At 34.8% G+C, this 25,088-nt stretch overlaps 1 protein-coding gene and 2 long non-coding RNA genes across 4 annotated transcripts in view; 2 read left to right on the plus strand and 1 right to left on the minus strand.

Annotated features, from left to right (window-relative positions):
- The window catches only part of LOC308638798, a 44,356-nt gene extending 22,640 nt beyond the window's left edge, over positions 1-21,716 (plus strand). The window contains exon 3 of the long non-coding RNA XR_014019929.1: positions 21,316-21,716. This is a non-coding gene — a long non-coding RNA (uncharacterized lncRNA). The remainder of the gene's footprint in view (positions 1-21,315) is intronic.
- The window catches only part of LOC308638799, a 227,649-nt gene that overhangs the window by 93,166 nt on the left and 109,395 nt on the right, over positions 1-25,088 (minus strand). The window lies entirely within an intron of this gene.
- MAGEE2 (MAGE family member E2) lies at positions 21,909-24,828 on the plus strand. Of its 2 annotated transcripts, none has more exons than XM_081277656.1 (2): positions 21,909-22,028; positions 22,491-24,828. In XM_081277656.1, the coding sequence occupies exon 2, from the start codon at positions 22,805-22,807 to the stop codon at positions 24,374-24,376; it is 1,572 nt and encodes a 523-aa protein (XP_081133782.1). In that variant the 5' UTR covers positions 21,909-22,028; positions 22,491-22,804; the 3' UTR covers positions 24,377-24,828. The 2 variants fall into 2 exon arrangements, with proteins under 2 accessions (XP_081133782.1, XP_081133781.1); XM_081277655.1 differs by having other exon boundaries at positions 21,932-22,028; positions 22,691-24,828.

Consider the following 25,088-nt stretch of genomic DNA (forward strand, 5'->3'; position numbering starts at 1 on the left):
TTAACATTGCTGGTGTTGCACTTGCCTGAGGTGTAGGTGCTTCTTAGCTAGTTTGTGAATTTCTTACAAGGGGGAACTGGTCCACATGCTTCTATTGAAACTGTGTCCAAAGGGTGAAAAAGTGCTTAGGCTTATCCTATTCTGCCATTCAGGTGATGTCAAAGGTACTAAAAATTTGTGCATTTCTACAAATATCCTTGAGCTTTGCTCTGTGGTATGATTAAATCTGTTGAAAGTAGTTTGATCCTTTCTGGTTCCTTTTTCATTATTTGTTAAGTGGAACCAGAGCAACATTTAGTCTAGAGATAATTACTCCCCACTTAGACCAGAACCTTCTGAATACTTTACCATTATACCACGAATTATGTGGTTTTCTATTCCAAATGGTTGGTAGAAGCTCTATTTATAAGTGTAAGCTAAGTACACTTCCGTCATCTTCTTTCATGTGTTTTTTTCCTGCTTCTCATACTTATCTCAAATTCAAGTATCTCTGTCCCTCCAGTTTGTTTTTGTTTCTCTCCCTCCAGCTTATTCTCTCCTCTACTTTACACTGTCTTGTGGACTTTTAGCTACCGTGATCTCCTTAAACTCTCTGGTTTATTTCTTTACCTTTGGGAATCCCTATGGCTTTGCTTACATTTCTCTTACCTACACGGAGTCTTCTCCTCACTGTACACTGTCTACAAGAAACTCATTTCCAATATAATGATATAGGCAAATTGAAAGTAGTGAGATGTAAAAAGATATACCATGGAAACACTGATAAAAAGAATGCAGAGTAACAATATCAACAGATAAAGTAGCTAGCCATCACAGCAAAGAAACTTACCAAGGGCAAAGAGGGACATTGCATAATAAAAAGCAGTCCATCAACTAAGAAGACATAGGAATCCTAAATATCTGTGCACCAAACAACTGCACAATAAGTGAAGCAAAAACCTGTCAGAACTGAAAAAAGAAAAATCCATAATTATAGATTTTAACACTGTTCTCAGCAATTGATGGAACAACAGCAAGGATCAACAATATCATCAACTCAACAATATCAACAACCAGCAGGATATAATTGACTTTTATGGAATAATTCAGCCAATAGCAGCAGAACACATTTTGTCTTCAAGAATTCATGAAATTCTTGATAAGAATAATACCTTGAAAAGCCATAACTTGGGCCATTAAAAAACTTTAGCAATTTTAAGAGAATCAAAATGATGCAGTTTTTCAAAACATAAGGTTATTCAACAAAAGCAAATAATGCTTTAAAAACGGAAAATATCCAAACATTTGAAAATTAAAACACTCTCTGAAAGAATCCATGAGTCAAACAGGAAGTCTCAAAGGAAATTTAAAAAATATAGAGAGCTGAATGAAAATGAAAGTACAATATTCAAATTTTGTGAGGCGCAAATAAGGCAAAGCTTAGAGGGAAATTTATGGTACAAAATACTTATATCACAAGAGGAAAGATACAATAATCTAAATTCCTACCTCAAGAAATTATAAAAAGAAGAGAAAATGAATTTAAAGCAAATATAGGTTAGCAAATAATAAAAAATAAGAACAGAAATTTATGAAATTGAAAACAATAGAGAAATCTCAATGAAATAATAACCTGGTTCTTTAAAATACATATATCAAGACCAATAAATATAAAAAGACCATCAATATCAGAAATGAAGCTAAGGATATCATTTCAGATCTTGTAACTATTAAAAAATAATAAATGGAAGCTATGAACAAGTTTACACTCCTAAATTTGACAATTCAGAAGATATATACCAATTCCTCAAAAATCACAATATATCAAAATTCAACTAAGGTAAAATAGGAAACTGGATTAATCTTATAATCATTACCGTAAATGAATTTGTTATTAAAATGTTGCCCACAAAGAGAACTCCAGACCTAGATGGCTTCACCATAGAATTTTACTCAACAGTCAAAGAAGAATTACCACAAATATTATACAATATTCCAGAAAATTGGATATGAAGGAACAATTCCTACCAAATTTTCTGAGGTCCTAATACTGAAACCAGACAAAGAATAAGAGAAATCTGTAGACAAATATGTCTCAGAAACTAAAATTGAAAAATAATCAAGAAAATATTAGCAAATTAAATCCACCGAGGTATAAAAATAATTATACATCATGACCAAGTGGGAATTATGTAGTTATTTCAGACTAATTCAACATTTGAATAAAAACATAATCTACCATATCACCAGACTAAAGAAGAAAAATCATATTATCACATCAAATAATATAATAAAAACATTTGATAAAATCCATAAACTCTCATGAAAACAACTTGGAAGAGAAATTTCCTAAAGCTGGGGCTGGGATTGTGGCTCAGAGGGAGAGCTTTTGCCTCACATTAGTGAGGCACTGGGTTGGATCCTTAGCACCACATAAAAAAAATAAAATAAAGATATTTAAAAAATAGACCTACAAGCTAACATTATACTTAATGATGAAACATTGAGTATTTTCCCCTAACGCTTGGAACAAGGAAAGAATATTCACTATCACCAATCTTATTCAATACAATAGTAAAAATGTTACAAGAACAATAAAACTAGTAAAAGAAATAAGAGGAAGTACATGTATGAAGACATGAATGGTGTGACTCTATTTTGAGCACAACCAGAGATATGAAAAATTGTGCTCCATATGAATTGAAATGCATTCTGGTGTTATGTATAACAAATTAGAATAAATAAATAAATTTTAAAAAAGAAATAAGAGGAAACAGTGGAAATGAAGAAATAATTTCTTTTTGCAAATAACATGTCTGTTTACATAGAAAATCTACATAAAAGAATCTACAAAAATAATCTCCTAGACCTAATTATTGAGTTTAGCAATATGCACAATACACAAGATAAATGTATAAAATCTATTGCATTTCAAAAATTAATAATACATATGGACATTGAAATTAAAAATATAATAGCATTTATAATTACTCAAAATAACCATGAAATACTCCAGCATGAATCTAACCATACACATACAGGAGTTTGTTGCTTTGTTACTTAGAAGACATATGGTAACACACTCTTTCAATATATTGGAAGACTCATAGTAAAGATGTTAATTCTTCTCAAATTATCTAGAGGTTAATAAAATTCCTATTAGAATCTCAGAAAGTTTTTTAAGGCATTGACAAGCTTATTCTAAGTTTAACATAGGGAAGCATAATCCCTAGAAAAGCAAAAACTAATTGGTTGGGAAAATGATAAGCAACTACTAAAAAACTGAAAATATAAATGCTTCTTGACCTATGAATTCTATACTTGGAAATTTACCAAATAAAAAGGAACAAGAAAATATGAACAAAATGTTTATTGCTTTTCTATTTGTAGTGACAAAATTCAGAATCAATTTATCAAATAGTTAAATTGCACAATCCACCCTATAGACTTTTATGCAAATGTTAAAATAATTTTAAGGAGAGAGAAGGAAGGAATTCTGTTCACAGCATATGTGTCAATGTCAACTTTTAATAGGAACAGGACAATGGCATCCATTATAACAGTAAGGAAGTCAGAGAATATGTGAACTGGTATCAGCAAGTTGGTAGCTTTGTTTAATGGAAGACAATAGATTTCCATCTGAATGTAAATATTTTCTGACAGATAAATAAGGCACCATCATGAGCTAGTTGTGAAGGAGTTGAAGAAAGATGCAAAAAAATTATGAGGGAAGAGAATAATTATAGCAAGTAGGAAAGTAAACACAGTTGAGCAGCATAGTGAACTTAATAGGCAGTTCTATCTTTCCATTTTTGAATTCTTAAATATGAATGAGACCAATCAATAGGACTACATTTCTTAAGCCACAGTAAAAATAATGCTTGATAAATTAGTCATACAAGGAACATACCTCAAAATAATAAAGGCTATTTTTAATAGGGCAACAGCTAACATTATAGTGCATGGGGAAAAGCTGAAAGCTTTCTCTCTAAGATCTCAATAAAACATGGACGTCCACTTTTATTGACTGTAATGCTGGAAATCCTAGCTAGAGCCATCAGGCAAAAGAAACAAAGGGCAGCCAAATTGAAAAAGAATTCAAATTGTCACGATTTGAACATGATCTTATATATGGAAAACCAAAAAATCTACACTAAAAAACTATTAGAACTAATAAATGAGTTCAGCAAAGTAATAGGATACAAATTCAACATACAGAAACCAGTAATATTACTATATGCCATTAGTGAATTATCTGAAGAAAAGTCAAGGAAGCAATCCCACTTACAATAGCTATAGGAAAATACCTATAAATAAATTTAACCAAAAGGTGAAATAGCTCTACAATGAAAATTATAAAACGTTGGGAAGAAACCGGAGGACACAAAAAACTGTGTTCATGGATTAGAAGAATTAGTATTGTTAAAAAAAAAGCCCATACTACACAAAACAATTCACAGATTCAACGAAATTCCTATCAAACATCATAGCATTCTATATCAAATTAGAGAAAACAATTCTAAAATTTATACAAAAATACATGTATTCACACACACAAACCTGAATAGCCAAAGACATTTTAGAAAAGATGAACTAAGCAAGAAGGCAATCTATTACCTGACTGCAAATTGTGCAACAAAATTGTAGTAATCAAAATATCATGGTATTGGCATAAAACAGACACATAGATCATTGGAACAAAGTAGAGAGTCTAAAACTAAACCCACACACATACGGACAACTGATATTTGACAAAGGTGCTAAGAACATGTGGAGAAAATATATCTTCCACACGCAGAAGAATGAAGCCAAACCCTTATCCCTCACCTGTTACAAATATCAGCACCAAATCAATGAAGTCTTAAATGTAAGACCTGAAACTATGAAGAAAATGTAGGGGGAAATAGTCCAGGAAATGTCAAGAAAATGGGCAAGGGTTTTTAGGACATGACCCCAAAAGCATAGGAAACCAAAGCAAAAATAGACCAACTGGATTACATCAAATTAAAAAGCTTCTACACAACAAAGGAAGCAATTAGCAGAGTGAGGAAACAACATATAGAATCAGAGAAAACATTTGCAAACTATACATCTGTCAAGAGGTTTGTATTCACTATTTATAAGGAACTCCAAAAACTCTATGGGGGTGGGGAGGGAAGAAACCATTTTAAAAATAGGCAATAGATCGAAATAGCCATTTATTTTTTTATTTGTTCTTTTTGGATATATATGACAGTAGAATATATTTTGACATTCAAAATACAAAGAAACTATACCAAAAATTAAAATAAAAGCCAATCTCTTAACAAAAAATCAAATATTATACATACATGAAGTATATCTTATTCTAATTAGGATCTCATTCTTATGGTTGTACATGATATGGCATTTCACTGGTGGTGTATTCATATAATGAACATAGGAAAGTATGTCCAATTCATTCTATTGTCTTTCCTATTCACTCTCCCTTCCCTTCATTTCCCTTGGTCTAATCCACTGAACTTCTAATTTTTAAAAATATTTATTTATTTATTAGCTATAGGTGGATACAATATCTTTGTTTTTTATTTTATGTGGTGCTGAGGATTAAACCGAGTGCCTCATGAATGCCAGGCAAGCACTCTACCTCTGAGTCACAAACTCAGCCCTGAACTTTTATTAAATAGAAATGTATCATAGGAAAAAAATACAAATGGTCAACAGATAAATGAAAAAAAATGCTCAAGATAACTAATCATTAGGGGAAGTCAAATGAAAACTACTGTGAAATATCAGCTCATCTCAGTAAGAATGGCTATTATCAAAAAAGACTAAAGATAATGGGTGCTAGTGAGGAGGTATCAAGGGTACCTTTGTACACCGTTGATGGGAATGTAAATTAGCATAGCCATTATGGAAAACAGTATGGAGGTTCCTCAAAAAATTAAAAATGGAATGTTCTAGCAATCCTCTCCTGGATATATATCCAAAGGAGATGAAATCAGTATATTGAAGAGACATCTGCACTTCCATGTTCATTGCAACACTGTACACAATAGTCAAGAAAGGGAAACAATCTAAATGTTCATCAGCTACTGAATTAGTAATGCAAATTAGGTACATATACACAAAGGAATACTCTTTAGCCATAAAAAGAAAGGAGTCTTATAACTTGAGGCAAAAGGAATGGAATTAGAGATAATTATACTAAGTGGAATAAACCAGGCACAGAAAGACAAGTGCCAAAGAATCTAATAAAGTTGATCTTACAGAAGTTGAGAGTAGAAGGGTGGTTATCAGGGGTTGGGAAATGTAGGTTGGGGGATATATGAGGAAAGGTTGATCAACGTGCACTAAATTACAGTTAGCAGCAAGAAGATCTGGTGTGTTCTTGCACAATAGGGCAAATATAGGTAATAACAATGTATTATATATTTCAAAAATCTAGTAGAAAGGATTTTTATGTTTTCACTATAAAGAAATGATAAATATTTGATGAGATACATGTATAATTGATTTAATCATTATATAGCATCCATTACTATATAATTTTTATGTTTTTATGTGTCTATTAAAATAAATTCAAAATACAAAGAAATTATACCAAAAATTAAAATAAAAGCCAATCTCTTAACAAAAAATCAAATATGACAAGCACAGAATATTATATTCCAATCATGAAGCCCATTTTTGTGGGTTTAGTCCTGTGCTGTTGCTCTAGTCACATGCCCATGAAACCTGCCCTGGTGGCCTACATTTCTCCCTTTATGCAGTTGTTGCCTGTAACGATATGGCAGCAACACAAATTTTGGATTACCAGTGAGATAGTTCTGGCAATTGATATGTGAGAGTGAACACAAAAAGGAAGGTGATCAGACAAAAAGTGGATGGGAATATGGTAGTTATTTCAGCTCAAAGCAATGATCAAGAATCCCAAGAAACTGGAATGAGCACTTTTGAGAAAACTTAACTTCCCATTTCATACACTTGCCAGCAATGACTATGATCCTCAACTTGCTACATTTTCTTCTCATTTTTGATGCAGATCAGACCCTGCTGCCTTGAAGCTCTATCCTTTCCCCATTGGGCAGACAAAGGGCTTTAAAACAAAGAGACTTGAAAACTCTCTAAATTTAAAGAATTCTAAAATCATTTATAAGTCCCTTGGCAAAGGAAAAGAGCTACATTGGTTCAAGATTTTAAGCATAACCTCTGGCCCATCACTGATCAACCACTAAGGTATGCTGGCCCAGGGGGATTGGTAGGAACCAAGATTGAAAATAAAGAGAAGAGGAAAAACTGAGAGGAGCATCCAAGGTCATATACCATGGGAGCAACAGGCTCAATGAATTGCACTAGGAAAGGCATTGTACCAATTCAAAAATAAATAAACATAAAAAGCCAGCAGTAGTTTATCTAGATGTTCAGTTTTCAGCAAAAAAAAAAAAAATTGTGAGACATACAAAGAAAATGTGACATATTTATAAGAAAAACTGAAGGTGATAAAAACTGTCATGGTGGGGCATAGATGTTAGATTAAGCAGGCAAAAAAATGTCAAAGAACTTATAAAAATATGTTCAAAGATGAAAAGAAAATGATGTTTAAATAATTAAGGAAACCATGACAACAACTTTTTGTCAAAGAATGAATACTGGAAAGAGATAAGAATTATGAAAAAATGAATGAACATCAGAATATGAAAAATATAATTATTAAAATGAAAAATTCACTGAAGAGTTCAGTAGTAGATTTTTCAACAGAAGAGAGAATCAATGAATTTAAAGATAGATCAATAGAGAGATCAATCTGATGATAAGGTAAAAAATGAAGAAAAATGAACAGATTCTCAGAGATTTATGGGACACCATTAAGTATATCAACACATGTATAATGAGAGTACTAGAAGGAGAAGAATAAGGGAAAGATGCAGAGAAAAATATTTAAAGAAAGGCTGAAAACTCCACAAATTTGTTCAAAACCATTATCTATATTATATATCCACAAAGTTTAATGAACTCCAGATAGGTTAAACACAAATAGGTTCATACCTATACACATTTTCCCACAATGTGCATTTTTGAAAAAAAATTTTAGTTATTGATGGACCTCCATTTATTTATTTGTTTATTTGTGGTGCTGAGAATTGAACCCAGTGCCTCACACATGCTAAACAAGCGTTCCATAACTAAGCCACAACCCCAGCCCCCACAATGTGCATTTTACCTTGCTGCAAACAGTAGTAAACCCAACTTGTTCAAATACAGGGGGTGTTCCCAATGGTCTTTGTCTGGGAGGCACTGACTGAAATAAAGGTTTCACCAAGATTCAGCTGAAATTCTCACTGCTTTGAACCAAAACTCTTAACTCAGTAATACCATGTGCATCAGAGATCCTTTGTGTCCCAATCTGTTCAATCCACCATCTTCCCTTAGCTAGAGGTAAGCTCAAACTGAATTTTGAGCTGTGGTGTTTTATTAAATTTTTTCAGTGTTGGGTTTATTTTGTATTCCTAGGAATAAGACTCCTTGGGATTATTTGTAGAAATATGATCGCATTTAACATCTGCCCCTACAATCTGCTATTGCTCTAATGTATTAACTGTTGTTTTATATAAAAGTGCATATAGACAGATAGACATAGGTTCGATAAATTTAAGCTTAAGCCATTTCCAAGAGCTGAAAAGTTCAGATTTCTTCTCAAACTGTTATCCTTTCAATAAAATTTGATCCAGGTCATCATTTCCCCCCAAATTAAAGATTTCTTAAGTCTTTTTTGGTGTGTCCCTTAGAATGCCTTTGCTTGGTTTCATTTGCTTAGAATAAGGAGCTTTTGTCTCAAGCAGTGGTGATTTGCTTTGGAACATACTCTTTTTTCTACTTTTTTATGTATATATGACAGCGGAATGCATTACATGCAACATACTCTGAGGCCATTCTCTTGGCATTCTTTTGATCTAAAACTACAAATCTTCCAGGCTAAACACCTGCTTTTCTCATTTTTTCTCACTATCATTCTAACTTGTACTTTCTTCTCTATAACTGGTATAATTTCACTAAGGATAATTTGGGAAATGTGGAAATTTTGGGGAGATTTTGGCATGAACACAATTGTTAGTTTGAGAGGTACCTTAAAACAAAAAGGGAAGAAACACTCAAGTAGATTACCTTGTTTGTCAAAAGTGATATAACTTTGTTTAACCTGGGAGGTCTCTCCTTTGTCTCTGTACAGCAGGGGTAAGTCATATAGCTTGATAAATTTGTCCAAGGCCATATTTCAAAATCAGCTCTATGCCATTTGATTTTGTGTACATATATGGCAAAATCCATTTCTCAATATCTAAACTTACTTCTCCTTGCAGAGAATATAATTAGTTCTTGCAGTGATAATTGCATATTTGTCTAAAGCCAGCTCCCTTTTATATCCACTTACTCTCTTTTCCCCTCCCTTGAGAAACTTTCAAGATTTAGTGATCAAAAAATGATTCATCTGTTATGCATACATTCTAAGAATGTCTAGTCCAGATAAACCATTACAGTTGAAAGAAAGAAGTTATTAAACTGTATTTTTGGGGAGGGACACTAAAATATATTTTCATAATAAGCTTTGTAACTACAGCTATGAAATAATAAGAAAGGCTTTAATTTCAAGATAAAAGAAAAATTTTATCATGATTCAGTCTTTAGAAATTAGTGTACCCTAGGGGCTGGGGATGTGGCTCAAGCGGTAGCGCGCTCGCCTGGCATGCGTGCGGCCCGGGTTTGATCCTCAGCACCACATACCAACAAAGATGTTGTGTCCGCCGAGAACTAAAAAATAAATATTAAAAATTCTCTCTCTCTCTCTCTCCTCTCTCACTCTCTCTTTAAAAAAAAAAAAAGAAATTAGTGTACCCTATAAAAATAATGTTTACATAATATTTTGGTTTGTTCAGTACCAGAATTAAATTTTTGAGTCAAACTTCCCAAATTTCATATATTATTTTATGAATAAAAAACATTCCAATTTGTCCATACTTTGTAAATAAAAAAATTATATGTACAAAATTGCATTCAACTTCATAGAGTGACACAATGGTTGTCTTTAAGGTGGGATAATTTTCTTAAAATTTTTAATCCTGCAAGTCATAAAGATTTAAATATATTAGTTTAATTATCATTTTAAAATCCTTTAGTAACTTTCAGACCACAGATCTAAGTAAAGTATTAAATAATCTTTTTTTTTTTTTTTTGGTACTGGGGATTGAACTTAGGGGCATTCAATCACTGAGCCACATCCCCAGCCCTATTTTGTATTTTTTTTAGAGACAGGGTCTCGCTGAGTTGCTTAGTGCCTCACTTTTGCTGAGGTTGGCTTTAAACTAACAATCTTCCTGCCTCAGCCTCCCGAGATGCTGGGATTATAGGTGTGTGTGCCACCTTGTTCAGCTTAAATAATCTTTGATTGCCTGAAAAGTACCTTAAAAATTGATGATAGAAAGTACTGCTTATTAAACATAATTTTAATACTTTTATTTCAATAGATTAACAAACTTTGCAAATGCTTTTAGATTATTATGTTTATTTTTGCTTTGCTTCATCTTAGTTGTTAAAATAATATAGAAAGGTGCTTATAGAAAAGAGAAATGGTTTTGATTTGCTGTCCTCTAGTTTTCTCTTGTATCTAGAGAAAGTAAATTTTGGTTACTTTATTAAAATTCATAATTAAGTGGTTAATCATTCTAGGTAGAATAATTCTAGAGAAATAAAACCTATGAAATAATGAATATGATTTCTGCTTATTAAGGGTGTTGTAGTTCAGTCAAATAATAAATTTAATATGATATACAGACATCCTTGGTATTTTGGGGGAATTGTTTCCAGGGTCTCACGGATACCAAAATCTGCAGATGTTCAAGTCCCTTCTATAAAATGCCATAGTATTTGTATATAATCTACACATATCTCTAATTTACTTAGAATACGTAATGTAATGTAAATACTGTTTAAATAGTTTTTATACTGTATTACTTAGAGAATCATAACCTAATACATCTGTATGTGTTCAGTATAGACACAATATTTAAAAAAAAAACTTTTTGGTCTATGTTTTGTTAAATCCATGATGAGAAGGACCAACATTTATTTAATACAACCTTACTTAATGATATTTTAAAGTTCTAGTTAAAAGCTTTATATAATTACTTCTTACTGCCTCTCATCTATTATCTGTGTATTCTTAAATGCATAAGTACAAAGGCAGATTAATAAATGTTTTATTCTGAATTATTATATGACTATTGTATCATTAACAGTAATGGTAGAATTTGGATCTTTCAATGTGAGATGACTACATTATTTTGTGCCTAGAGTAGTAGAATTTTTGGTCATCAAATTATTCTCTTAGTGCTTTTTGACCTTTTATTAAATATGTCTCAATTTTGCCATTCCCCAATTCATCTTCAAACTCAGAATAATAAAATCATTAACATATCTTTCATTTCCTAAAAATGGACTTTAGGTAACATAAACCTTTGTCACTTTTCCTTGCAAAACAAAGAATAATAAAAATAATTATCTGTGCTCAAAAATCTCCAGATTTTAATTAAAATATTTCTGACAGATTTTATTTATAAAATTTAATATAAAAATGGCAAAATTAAAGAGAATATAACTTCCTAAGTTATACATAATTAACATGTGCTCATATAATTATCTTTCAAAGACTAAACTTGTATAGTTACATAAAACATATTTCTATTTAAGTACAAAGACTGATACAAAAACTTCCTACTCAAACAATGTTGTTAGAATTCTAGATTCATAAACTTTTCTTTTTTTCTATAATGGTCTGAATAGGCACTAAGGTCTATTTCATGGAAATCATCAGAAGCATATAAACCTTATTTTAGCCTTTCATTAGATCTAGTCTACCAGACATATTCACCTTGTCTAACAGTTATAAGAAAGAGCACAATATATTAAAAGTTTAATTAATTTAGGTTGTGCCTTATAAATTATTTTGGAAACAAACTAAAAGTTCAACAATTTTCAGCTAGGGACCTAACATATTATGGTTGCTTTCTCCTCCACATATCACTGTCTATTGCTGCAGCATTTAAAACCCACTCTCATGCATTCTCCTACATTGAAAAGAAATACCCTTTGATTTTTTTGCTCTGTTATGAGCCATACCCTACACAGATGTTCTGGAGACTTCCATAAATCACTCTAATTGTTTGTTTTGTTTTGTTTTGTTTTGATTTTTATTGGTTGTTCAAAACATTACAAAGTTCTTGATATATCATATTTCATACATTAGATTCAAGTGGGTTATGAACTCCCATTTTTACCCCAAATACAGATTGCAGAATCACATCGGTTACACATCCACATTTTTACATAATGCCATATTAGTAACTGTTGTATTCTGCTACCTTTCCTATCCTCTACTATCCCCCCTCCCCTCTCCTCCCATCTTCTTTCTCTACCCCATCTACTGTAATTCATTTCTCTCCTCGTTTATTTTCCCATTCCCCTCACAACCTCTTATATGTAATTTTGTATAACAATGAGGGTCTCCCTCTATTTCCATGCAGTTTTCCTTTTCTCTCCCTTTCCCTCCCACCTCATGTCTCTGATTAATGTTAATCTTTTCTTCCTGCTCTTCCTCCCTGCTCTGTTCTTAGTTGCTCTCATTATATCAAAGAAGACATTTGGTATTTGTTTTTTAGGGATTGGCTAGCTTCACTAAGCATAATCTGCTCTAGTGCCATCCATTTCCCTGCAAATTCCATGATTTTGTCATTTTTTAGTGCTGCGTAATACTCCATGGTGTATAAATGCCACATTTTTTTATCCATTCATCTATTGAAGGGTATCTGGGTTGGTTCCACAGTCTAGCAATTGTGAATTGTGCTGCTATGAACATCGATGTGGCATTATCCCTGTAGTGCGCTCTTTTAAGGTCTTCAGGGAATAGTCCGAGAAGGGCAATAGCTGGGTCAAATGGTGGTTCCATTCCCAGCTTTCCCAGGAATCTCCATACTGCTTTCCAAATTGGCCGCACCAGTTTGCAGTCCCACCAGCAATGTACAAGAGTACCCTTTTCCCCACATCCTCGCCAGCACTTGTTGTTGTTTGATTTCATAGTGGCTGCCAATCTTACTGGAGTGAGATGGTATCTTAGGGTGGTTTTGATTTGCATTTCTCTGACTGCTAGAGATGGTGAGCATTTTTTTCATGTACAAAGCTACAACTATCTTATATTTGATAAAGGAGCTAAAAGCATGCAATGGAGGAAGGATAGCATCTTCAACAAATGGTGTTGGGAAAACTGGAAATCCATATGCAACAAAATGAAACTGAATCCCCTCCTCTCGCCATGCACAAAAGTTAACTCAAAGTGGATCAAGGAGCTAGATATCAAATCAGAAACTCTGCGTCTGATAGAAGAAAAAGTTGGCTCCGATCTACATATTGTGGGGTTGGGCTTCAAATTCCTGAATAGGACACCCATAGCACAAGAGTTAATAACAAGAATCAACAAATGGGACTTACTTAAACTGAAAAGTTTTTTCTCAGCAAGAGAAACAATAAGAGAGGTAAATAGGGAGCCTACATCCTGGGAACAAATTTTTACTCCTCACACTTCAGATAGAGCCCTAATATCCAGAGTATACAAAGAACTCAAAAAATTAAACAATAAGACAACAAATAACCCAATCAACAAATGGGCCAAGGACCTGAACAGACACTTCTCAGAGGAGGACATACAATCAATCAACAAGTACATGAAAAAATGCTCACCATCTCTAATTGTTTGTTAATGGTTCATAAATAAAAAGTAAAACTAAAATTGTCAAAAAGGTATGTTATCATAAACTTAAATTAACACTCAAAACATAAGCTTCTCAAAGAAAACTTCATGAGAGTACCCACAATAGCAGAGATAAATTAGTCACCATATTAAACTGCATATATATGGAGAGATAGATAGATAGATGTTTATATATATATATATATATATATATATATATATATATATATATATATATATATATATATATATATATATATATATATTTATATATATATTTATATATTTATATTGACTGACTGCCCTGGACTTTACAATTGACAAAACATAAACAAATATATTAATTTCAAATATATGCTTTTAGGGTAGTGTGTGGCTTCAGAATGCTTTGGAAACAAAAGGATTTCTCAATTTCAATTGGAGTCCCTGTTTTACAAAATGGATGACAAATGAGAGAACTTTTAGATTCCTTGCTTTTGCCCAAGGAAATAGCTGAGTAAAAATAAAAGGTCATTCCAAAGACTCAGAAAGTCAAATCCTTGGAAAGATTCAAACGGAATTCAAAGAAGTTTCTATTAATTGTTTTAAGCCTTTGATTCAAAAAAGGGAAAGAGGTATCAGGATAATGTTGTGGGTTTTTTTTTTTCAGAAAGGCTAACTGGTAGCACATTTAAAATTGAGTTCAGTAAAAAAAATCTTCACGAGGGGCTGGGGTTGTGGATCAGCGGTAGAGCACTTGCCTAGCACATGCAAGGCCCTGGGTTCGATCCTCAGCACCACATAAAAATAAATTAAATAAAGGTATTGTGCCCAAATACAACTAAAAAATAAATATTTTTAAAAAATCTTCATGAGAGTACCCACAATAGCAGAGATAAATTAGCCACCATATTAAACTATCAGCGATTGGTGCATTTTAAAGGTATTACTGAGATGTTTCCAAAACATCTTTTACCTGTTAGCAACTAAATCCTGGTAAAATTGTGCAGATAGGATATGGACAGTATCCAGAAATTTTGTGACTCTATGAATACCTCCAAATTGACTTTACACAGGTGTCCTGCAATGGGCTATAAATATTCTCTTTTTTTGTTGTTTACTATCAAGGTGGATGAAGCATTTCCTTACTAGATCCCTGTCACACACACAAAAAGGAAAGACTTGCTTTCATTTTTCCAACTTGGAGAATTCCCATTTTTTATCTCAAATGACAAAATATTTTATTGGTATTTTTATTAAATGTTAAATTTCTTTTTATGGAGAGTCTTCCATAGTCTTTAGGAAAAGTAGAGAGAACTATTGGAATTCTAAAACTAAAACTGGCAAAGCTCTCAGAAACTCTGAAACTTTGAAGGCCAAAATATTGCTATTAGCCTATGACAATGAAATTGAACCTCTCTAGGACCAGAAGGTTATCTCCTATTGAGTTAACAATAGATTGTCTCATGCATTTGAGAATTTCACATCCAATCTGTGATTCTACCCTATTACAGGTTTATGTGATTAAATACTTATACAATATGTTCAGCTTTATCACCGATAGGCACAAAGTACATTTACAAAATACTCCCCAAATAGAACCTGCATAATCTATAACCTGGATATTTGCTCTATTCAAATGGAAATTAGAGAAAAACTGAGTTTGAACCTAGCTGGAAAAGACTTTATCAGGTACTGCTAACAAGTGGGATAACAATAAAACTCTAAGGCATAAACCTTTGCTTAACAATAAAACTGTAAGGCATAAATTTTTGTTTGTGTTTCTCAATTTGAAAGATGTATATCACTTCCTCTTGACTACTGAGATCTTAAACTGAGGATTCTTAGGAATTCTTCAGAATCCTGTGACTACAGGAGTGGACTTGTTCTGCTCACAACAATGGACTAAGCTTCTGCCTTCAGAAATGAACAGTTTCTGCCTAGGTCAATGCAATAGGTTTCATTTTTCAACAGTCTTCTGAATATTTGCTTTACTACTAATCTTACTTTTCCTTATCTCCATCCTTTGTATTTGGCCTCATATAATCTCCTCTGTCACTTAAGAAAAATCAAAATTCTCCAAACCTTTGTTACTCTAAATTTAACTGGTTGCTGGATATGACATATTTCACCTGACCCTGCTGATATATATATATATATATATATATATATATATATATAGATATATAGATATATATATAGATATATATATAGATATATAGATATATAGATATAGATAGATAGACAGAGATAAAGATATATGCAAATACTTCTAGCTGCTCCTACATAGTATAAGACAAATAAGACATGATCACCTGGCTCCTATATAGACCTAGGTAGGTTTATTGTCTAGATTTTATAATATAGGATTCTGAATGCAATAATTGTTTAATGACCAATAATCAATTTTTTCCTAATGATTTTTTAATGTTACAATTATTTCACGGATCCTATCCAGACACTTAAATGCTATTGCTAAACTCTAGTCAAACCAGAGGATTCAACCCACCCTGAAACAAATGGAGCAGGAGTAGAACTGAGTAACCTGAGTAGAACTTTAAACTACAGTCTCTAAGCTCTGACCAGCAAACTCTCAGCAATGTTGAAAGGAAATTATCATGGATTAATCTTGACCTTGTCTGCCTTTGGATGAAAAGGGATACAAAAAAAAATTAAAAGCCTACCCCTGACATTCAGTGACTAGCCTGGTTTACTATCAGGTAGGCCCTGGTGTTTTCCAGTTGAAAATGAATAATTTAAGAGATAATCAACTTCAGACAAGACTATTCTGCAACCCTGGTTGACAAGACAATAACATAACCACTTAAAAATCAGAACTGAACACAGAAAACCACGTGAAGCTTGTCTAAGCCATAAAATTACAAGACATCCCCCTATTCTGATCAATATGAGTGACTGTCACTTCTTTACCAATTATATTCTTAGCCAAATTCAAGGCTTTCATCCTTCTAGATAAGATTTATTAAGGAACCCAAACAGAATTGTTATTACTTTCTGACAGTATCAATTTAGACTTGAATACTTAATTTCCTTTAGATTCTTACCCAAATCACATATATGAACCCAAATCCTAAAATAAGTCCTTCTTACACCCGGTTACTCAGACCATTCTCCATGTGGTATATTATCCTTGCAATAAGTAATAAGCCCACCTTGTTCAATTATAGGTATGTTCTTGGTACTCTATGGTAGGACAGCATTTACATTCAAAAGCATTACTGAGGAAGATTAAAGAAAAAGATGAATGAGTGAGATACCATACTAATGGATTGGAAGACTCAATATTTTAAATATAATAATTCTCTTCAAGTTGAAAAGTCACAGTCAAAATTCCAAGGCTTTTGTATGAACATTGGGAATGTAATTGTAAAATTTATATAGAAATGCAACAGTACATGAATATTCAAGACAATCTTGAAGAAGAATAGGACTGGAAGACTAATATTATCATATATTAACACCTATGATAATATTAAAACAATGAGGATAGAGTGTTATTATTGCAAGAATTACAGCCTGACCAACAGAAGGACAGTGGTATATAGAAATAAACCCACACATTTTTTTAACCACACGAATGACAAGTGTGACACTGTAGTGCTATGATGAAAGGATGAAAATGTTTTCAAAAATGGTGCTTGATCAGTTGAAGATTGGCATGACATTTTATCATTTACTACATGGTAAAAAAGAAACAAATCAAGAAAGCATAGAAACACCTCATCGTGGCCTTGGTGTAGGAAACACTCCTTAAACATGGTCCCCAAATCATTAACCATAAAGGGAGCTAATTGATAAATCAGACTATATAATGAATAAGAATTTCTGCTCATTGAAGAGAACATTAAGATAGTAAAAAGACAACCTATCTGTAAGAGAAGACATTTGCTATACACACATTTCACAAAAGACTTGTATCCATAAAATATAAAAACTGTATCAGTCAGCAAGAAAAGACAGACTAGTAGAAAAAAATGGGCAACACACTTGAACATATACTCCACAAATGAATATATCCAAATGGATGATAAACACATTAAAAGAAACTCAATTCATTTGTCATCAATGAAAAGTAAATTAGAACCACAATATTACACCACCCACCAAAACAGTTATAAAGGAAAAGAAAGAAAATACCAAATGTTGTTTAAAATGTATAGGAAACAAAATCCTCTACTTGTGGGAGTATAAATTGGTATAACAGCTTCTGTAAAAACTTTGATAGTAGCTATAAGTATGCAGAATCTACAATCCTATGGTCCAACAATCATATTCCTAGGTGAGTACCACCATTATACATGGGTGAATGGAAGTGCTTGCAAAAGTTCATGGAAATAAATGTTCTAGAATGTTCATAACAGCACTATGTATTTGAAAAACTAGAAATTACCCAAATGTTCACCAAAAATAGAATGGATAAAAAAGACATTCTGGGGCTCAGTGGTAAAGCGCTTGCCTCACATGTGAGGCACTGGGTTCGATCTTCAGCACCACATAAAAATAAAGGCATTGTGTTGTGTCCATCTACAAAAAAAGATATCTCTCTCTCTCTCTTCTCTCTTTCTCTTTAAAAAATAAATAAAAATCAAAATAATGTATGTTCATCTACAACTAAAAATATTTTTAAAAGACAGTCTGATGATGTGGTCACAAAATAGAATAATATAGATCAAGGAAAATGAAGGATGGACAACTGTGAGCAACAATGTGAATGAATTTCATACACACAATTGAATGAAAGAAGCTAGACATGTAAAATTATATTGCATCATTATAATATACAGAGCTCAAAAATAGGTAAAATGGATCTATGATGTTGAAACTCTTTTTACTCTTGGAGTACAGGGGGTTTCAATAAGTGGAAGGATGTGAAAGGGGACTTCTGGTTGCTCATAGTCTTCAGTTTGTTGACCAGCTGTTGTTCATACTGATATGTCCAATTTTTGAAAATCCACTGATCTGTACATTTACAGAATGCATTTATGCATTTTTCTTTACAAAAGGTTGGGGAAAGAGTAGAAGGATCTATTTCAAAATGGTAACAGTAAATATATCTGGTTGGTAGGTACATGGATTTTTCTAAAAAGTTTTTTGACATATTCATGTATATTCCAACTTAATAATAATTAGTTCTTGTTATTTCAGCCTGAATTAAGTATTAGTGCTTAAAAATGAACTGAGTCTAATCAATTATTATTATTTTGTATATAAAGAAATATTATAAAAAATGGATTATAATTACCAAAAGCATTTTCCATGTAATTATAGTATCCCTTTGAGCACCAAAATGTAATCATACTATTCCTTTGAGTGCCAAAATCCCTTGTAAAAATGTTATGTATTTCCTGAATTTGAAATTATATAACAGACACTTATCTGCTTTCTTAAGTAGAAGTTATCTTTCCTTAATAAGTCTAGGTCATTAATGACTATACTATACAGCGAAGAACTGAAGGGCAAGTAGGGTTTCTAGAGCCTTTGTTCTTGCATCAAATGTGCTAATATTACTACAATATTTTAATTTTAATGTTGGCTTTGAATATTGTTTCCATCTCTTTTCCTTTGAAGTGTCTACCAATTATCACTTGTATGTTGGTATGTTCTAACTTTTCATCCTTTTTAATTTTTTATCTTTAATATCCATGGTCCCAGGAAAATGAGTGACCAGTCTTGTTTGAAAATGATAAAAAACAAAAGGTTAAATATGAGTAAAGAAAACCACCAATGTTGTACTACAGCACACCCATTGAAGTGCCTACAATGTAAGCAGAATAGTAATAACTATGGCTAAGAACATTGAGAAATGGAAACTCTCATACAATACTGGTGGGAGTGTAAATTGGTGTAAGAATTTCATAAAATTCTCTGGCAATATCCATGAAAACTAAAATATATATATATATTTATGATCCAGCAATTCCATTCAAAACTTATTTCCAAGGGGCTGGGGATGTGGCTCAAGTGGTAGCGCGCTCGCCTGGCATGCGTGCGGCCCGGGTTCGATCCTCAGCACCACATACCAACAAAGATGTTGTGTCCGCCGAGAACTAAAAAATAAATATTAAAAACTCTCTCTCTCTCTCTCTCTCCTCTCTCACTCTCTCTAAAAAAAAAAACTTATTTCCAACATAAATGTATGTGTGAACCAAAAGATACATTCAAAAGTTCATAACAGCATTATGTGTAACAGTCACAGACTGTAAACTAGGTAGATGTCCATCAAAAGTTAATGGAGTGGGCTGGGTTTGTGGCTCAGCAGTAGAGTGCTAGCCTACCATGTGTGAGGCATTGGGGTTGATCCTCATCACCACGTAAAAATAAATGAAATAAAGGTATTGTGTCCAACTACAACTAAAACAATACATACATTAAAAAATGGTTAAGGCCCTGGGTTAGATCCCCAGCACCAAAAAAAAAAAAAAAAATGGTTAATGGAGTAAGAGTATATTGTCATATAATGGTGAAGTATATAATACTGCTATACACAACATGGAATAAATAACACAAAATAGTGAGGGTTTATTGGAAAGAAAGATACAAATAAGTACATGCTGTATAATTCTATTAATATTATTTAAATTTTGGATAGAGGCGAAACTAATCTGTGATGCTAGAAGTCAGTTTCAGGGTTTCCTCTCAAGACAAATAAGAGGGAAGAGGTTGGGAGAAAGTGCCATGGAGATTTCTGAAGTGCTGGTAGTCATCTATTTTTTCACTGGCATTGTAGTCAGATGGTATGTTAAATGTGTCATAACTGATCATGCTCTACTCATGATTTATGTATTTTACTTTGCATATTTTCCAGTAATAAACTAAAAATACTTCATTAAAATTATACTGAACATTGAATTGAGCCAAGTCAATTATTATGAAAAAAATAGTCACATGTTTTAAACGTATAAAAAGGTCAGAAATTATCAAAAGAACTTCAGAACAGAATCTAAAAACATCTTTTTTTTTGGGGGGGGGTACTGGGGATTGAACCTAGGGGAGATTTACCACCAAGCTACATCACCAACCCTTTTTATTTTTTTATGTTGAGACAGGGTCTCACTATGTTGCTTAGCGTCTTGCTAAGTTGCTAAGTCTGGCCTTGAACTTGCAATCATCCTGCCTCTGCTACCCAAGTCTCTGGAATTACAGGCGTGTACCATTGCACCTGACTGAAACCATCTTTTTACATTCCTATTTAAACAGTGTGGAAAACATGTATATGTTAGTCACAGTAGAAATGCACAGTAGAAAGGCACAGCTCCTTTGTTGTTCACTTAACAATAACTACAATGGTTTGGAGACCTGTAGAATAGAAATGGCTGAGGCCAGAAGTGTGGCTTACTGTGGTCAGAGAAGTGATTTCGTGGAAGGATGTCCTTAGGGATAAGGATGAAGATAGAGAGGTCTGGGGCTATAGCTCAGTGGTAGAGTGTAGCCTCACAGGTGTGAGACCCTGAGTTCGATCCTCAGCACCACATAAAAATAAATAAATAAAAACAAAGATATTGTGTCCATCCACAACTAAAAAATATTTTTAAAAAGATGAAGGCTTTTTTTTTTTTTTTCAGTCAGGCACTGAGTGGTTCTTCGGATCATGTCTGGTGGCTTCGCGGATTATAACAGAGAACATGGAGGCCCAGAGCGAATGGACCCGGATGGTGTCATCGAGAGCAACTGGAATGAGATTGTTGATAACTTTGATGATATGAATTTAAAAGGAGTCTCTTCTTCAGGGCATCTATGCTTATGGTTTTGAGAAGCCTTCAGCTATTCAACAGCGAGCTATTATTCCCTGTATTAAAGATCCAAAAGTTTGGGCTGGGGATGTGGCTCAAGCGGTAGCGCGCTCCCCTGGCATGCGTGTGGCCAGGGTTCAATCCTCAGCACCACATACCAACAAAGATGTTGTGTATCCCGAAAACTAAAAAAAAAAAATATTAAATTCTCTCTATATACAAACAAAGATGTTGTGTCCGCTGAAAACTAAATATATATATATATATATATATATATATATATATAATTCATTCTCTCTCTCTCTCTCTCTCTCTCTCTCTCTCTCTCTCTCTCTCTCTCTCTCAAAAGATCCAAAAGGTGATTCTGGCACTTGGAGACTATATGGGAGCAATTTGTCATGCCTGCACTGTTCGAAATGAAATGCAAAAACTGCAGGCTGAAGCACCACATATTGTTTTTGGTACACCAGGGAGAGTAGGTACATCATAGCTAAGATGAAAGGATTTTAATGAGAAAAGTGAAGGTGCCAGGAACCTGTCACATAGTAAGTTCTGCATAAAAGATTAGTGCTCATTACTATTGCCATTGTTTGAATGTATCCCTGAAAGTAACCTCCGTATGGAAAAGAATAATCATTGTTTGTCCTCTGATGTACCTCTAACACCTAGCACTGGCTTGGCATGTGGCACATGCTTAAGAAATACCTTTTCTGTGGGTAGATGAATTAATGAATCTATAAAATAATTATCATTGTTAACATCCTTCTCCTCCTCTCTGAATGCTCCACTAATTATCATAGTGCTTTATACCCCACAGAAAAATTTCAAGTGCAATGTCACTGAAACATCTCCTATCCCTTGACCTTTTTGCTTTATCTTTTATCCCCTTTCTCCCCCACCCTCAGTTTTAGGGATGGAACCCAGGGTCTCATATATGCTAGGAAAGCGCTTTTACTGCTGAGTTATATCCCCAGCTTTACTCCTCTTTTTAAAATTCTCTTCTCTAGGAAGTCCAGCAACAACCGCTTGGACTCGCCTCGCCTGCCCAGCAGGGGTTAGGGGCGGGAGTGGAAGACTGTGAGTGGGGCGTGGCCACCACGTCGCAGAGCCCGACTGCGCCTGCGTAGGCTGCGGCAAAGCTAGACGCTCTGAGGCTTGCGCTCATTGCTGGCTAGTGCTAGTGTAAAAAGATCGCCCTTCTTTCCAGCGCTCACTTTTGATCCGCCCAGCTCTCGGGTCTCGGGTTTCGGCTTTGTGCCGAGGCGGTCCTCTCTCCGACGGATCGCTGACCTACCAGCTCCCGCTCCTGTCTCCTGGAACCATGTCTCTGGTAAGCCAGAATGCGCGCCACGGCAGCGCAGAGACCACTGCAGATTACAGCGACGGCCGGGGTGAAATGCAGGCTACTAACGCCTCCGGGCCCCCCACCTCCATGCTGGTCCCTGATACCCTCCAGGGCTCTCAGGTTCCTATGGACCCTCAGGGTGCCAGCGCTTCTCAAGCCACCCAGGACCCGAATGACATCGAGGTCCTCATCGACGAGCAGTCCCGACGTTTGGGGGCGCTCAGGGTCCACGACCCTCTAGAAGACAGGTCAATGGCTTTGGTGAATTTCATGCGAATGAAAAGCCAAACCGAGGGGTCTATCCAGCAGTCAGAGATGCTGGAGTTTCTCAGAGAATACTCAGATCAGTTCCCTGAGATACTCAGACGAGCCTCAGCCCACCTGGATCGGGTCTTTGGGTTGAACCTGAGAGTTCTTGATCCTCAGGCTGATACTTACAACCTAATCAGCAAACCGGGTCCCCAGACCACTGATCGGCTAGCAGAGACTCTGGACGTGCCAAAAGCAGGTCTCCTCGCCCTTGTCCTAGGCCACATCCTCCTGAATGGCAACCGGGCAAGAGAGGCCTCCATTTGGGACCTGTTGCTAAAGGTTGATGTGTTGGATGAGCCTCAGAGGATCAACAATCTCTTAGGGAACACAAGAAATCTCCTTACTACTGACTTTGTGCGCATGCGATTCTTGGAGTACTGGCCCGTGTATGGCACTAATCCCCTCGAATTTGAGTTCTTGTGGGGCTCTAGGGCCCACAGGGAGATCACAAAGATGGAAGCCCTGAAGTTTGTGGCAGAGGCCCATGATGAAGAACCCTGGAGCTGGCCAGAAGAATATAACAAGGCCCTGGAAGCTGACAAAGCCAAAGAAAGAAGCCAGGCTGCTGGCTTAGAGTTCTGGTCAGAGGACACTATGAATGACAAGGCAAATGATTTGGTCCAGTTGGCTATTAATGTCACTGAGGAGTTGCTCCCTATACATCAGGATGAGCTATTGGCTCACACTGGCAAAGAATTTGAGGATGTGTTCCCAAACATCCTCAGTCGAGCTACTCTAATCCTTGATCTGTTCTATGGGTTCTCTCTGATTGAGGTTGATACCAGTGAGCACATCTACCTCCTAGTCCAGCAACCAGAATCAGAAGAAGAGCAAGTAATGTTAGAGAGCTTGGGGAGACCCACTCAAGAGTATGTGATGCCAATCCTGGGCTTGATCTTCCTGATGGGCAACCGTGTCAAAGAGGCCAATGTCTGGAACTTGCTTCGGAGATTTAGTGTGGATGTCGGGAGAAAGCATGCCATCACCTGTAAGCTTATGAGGCAGCGCTACCTGGAATGCAGGCCACTGTCCTACTCTAATCCAGTTGAATATGAGCTTCTCTGGGGTCCTCGAGCTCACCTTGAAACCACCAAAATGAAAGCCTTGGAGTACATGGCCAGGCTCTACAGAAAGCGACCACAGGACTGGCCAGAGCAATATAGGGAGGCCATGGAAGATGAGGAGGCCAGAGCCAGATCTGAGGCCACTGCCATGTTCTTCTTTGGCTCCATGTGAAGTTTGTAAAAGATGTATCACTACAGTTGAGTGGCATCAGTTAAAGGGGCCTTGAGAAAATGGGCATTGGGGCCCCAAATCAGAAGTTGGGGAGGGTTGGGGTAGGGAGTACACATTGTGCTTACTATCTGTGTTCCAGTTATAATTGTATTTCCTTCCTTCTAATATACCCTAAAATTAGGTTCATGATCAATGTTTATGAATTGCTCATTTGCCTTCCCTGTCTTGTTTCAGTATAAAAGTTAAGACAGCTATGTAAAATGTACTGGTAATGTTTACATGTTTGAAATAATCAGTAAAACTATCAGGTGTAGAAGTTAAATAACAATAATAACACACACACAACACACATAAATCCACAATACAAAAACACACAGCCTTCCCTTTGTGTCTACTGTTGTGTGAAAAAAGACTGCCATTTACCTGTATTTACTTTGTTGTTCCAGAATGTAGTGAAAAATAAAAGCATAATGAATTAGATACCCTGATAATGCATTCATTTATTCTGTAAACATTTATTAAGCACCTGTATGCTCTGAGCACAGGGCTATGTGCTGAGAATATAAGGGTAAAGAAGACCCAGCTGGACCCCAGAGCTTAAAATAGAGGAGCCATGGAAATAAACAGCAATTACATTATGCTGTGACATGTGGTATAATAGGGGCAAGAAAATCTGGTGGGGTTGTGCAATGGAAGTTCACGGGAATAACTA

Source organism: Spermophilus citellus (genome assembly GCF_964194105.1).
Source record: "Spermophilus citellus genome assembly, chromosome: X".
Classification (NCBI taxonomy): Eukaryota; Metazoa; Chordata; class Mammalia; order Rodentia; family Sciuridae; genus Spermophilus; species Spermophilus citellus.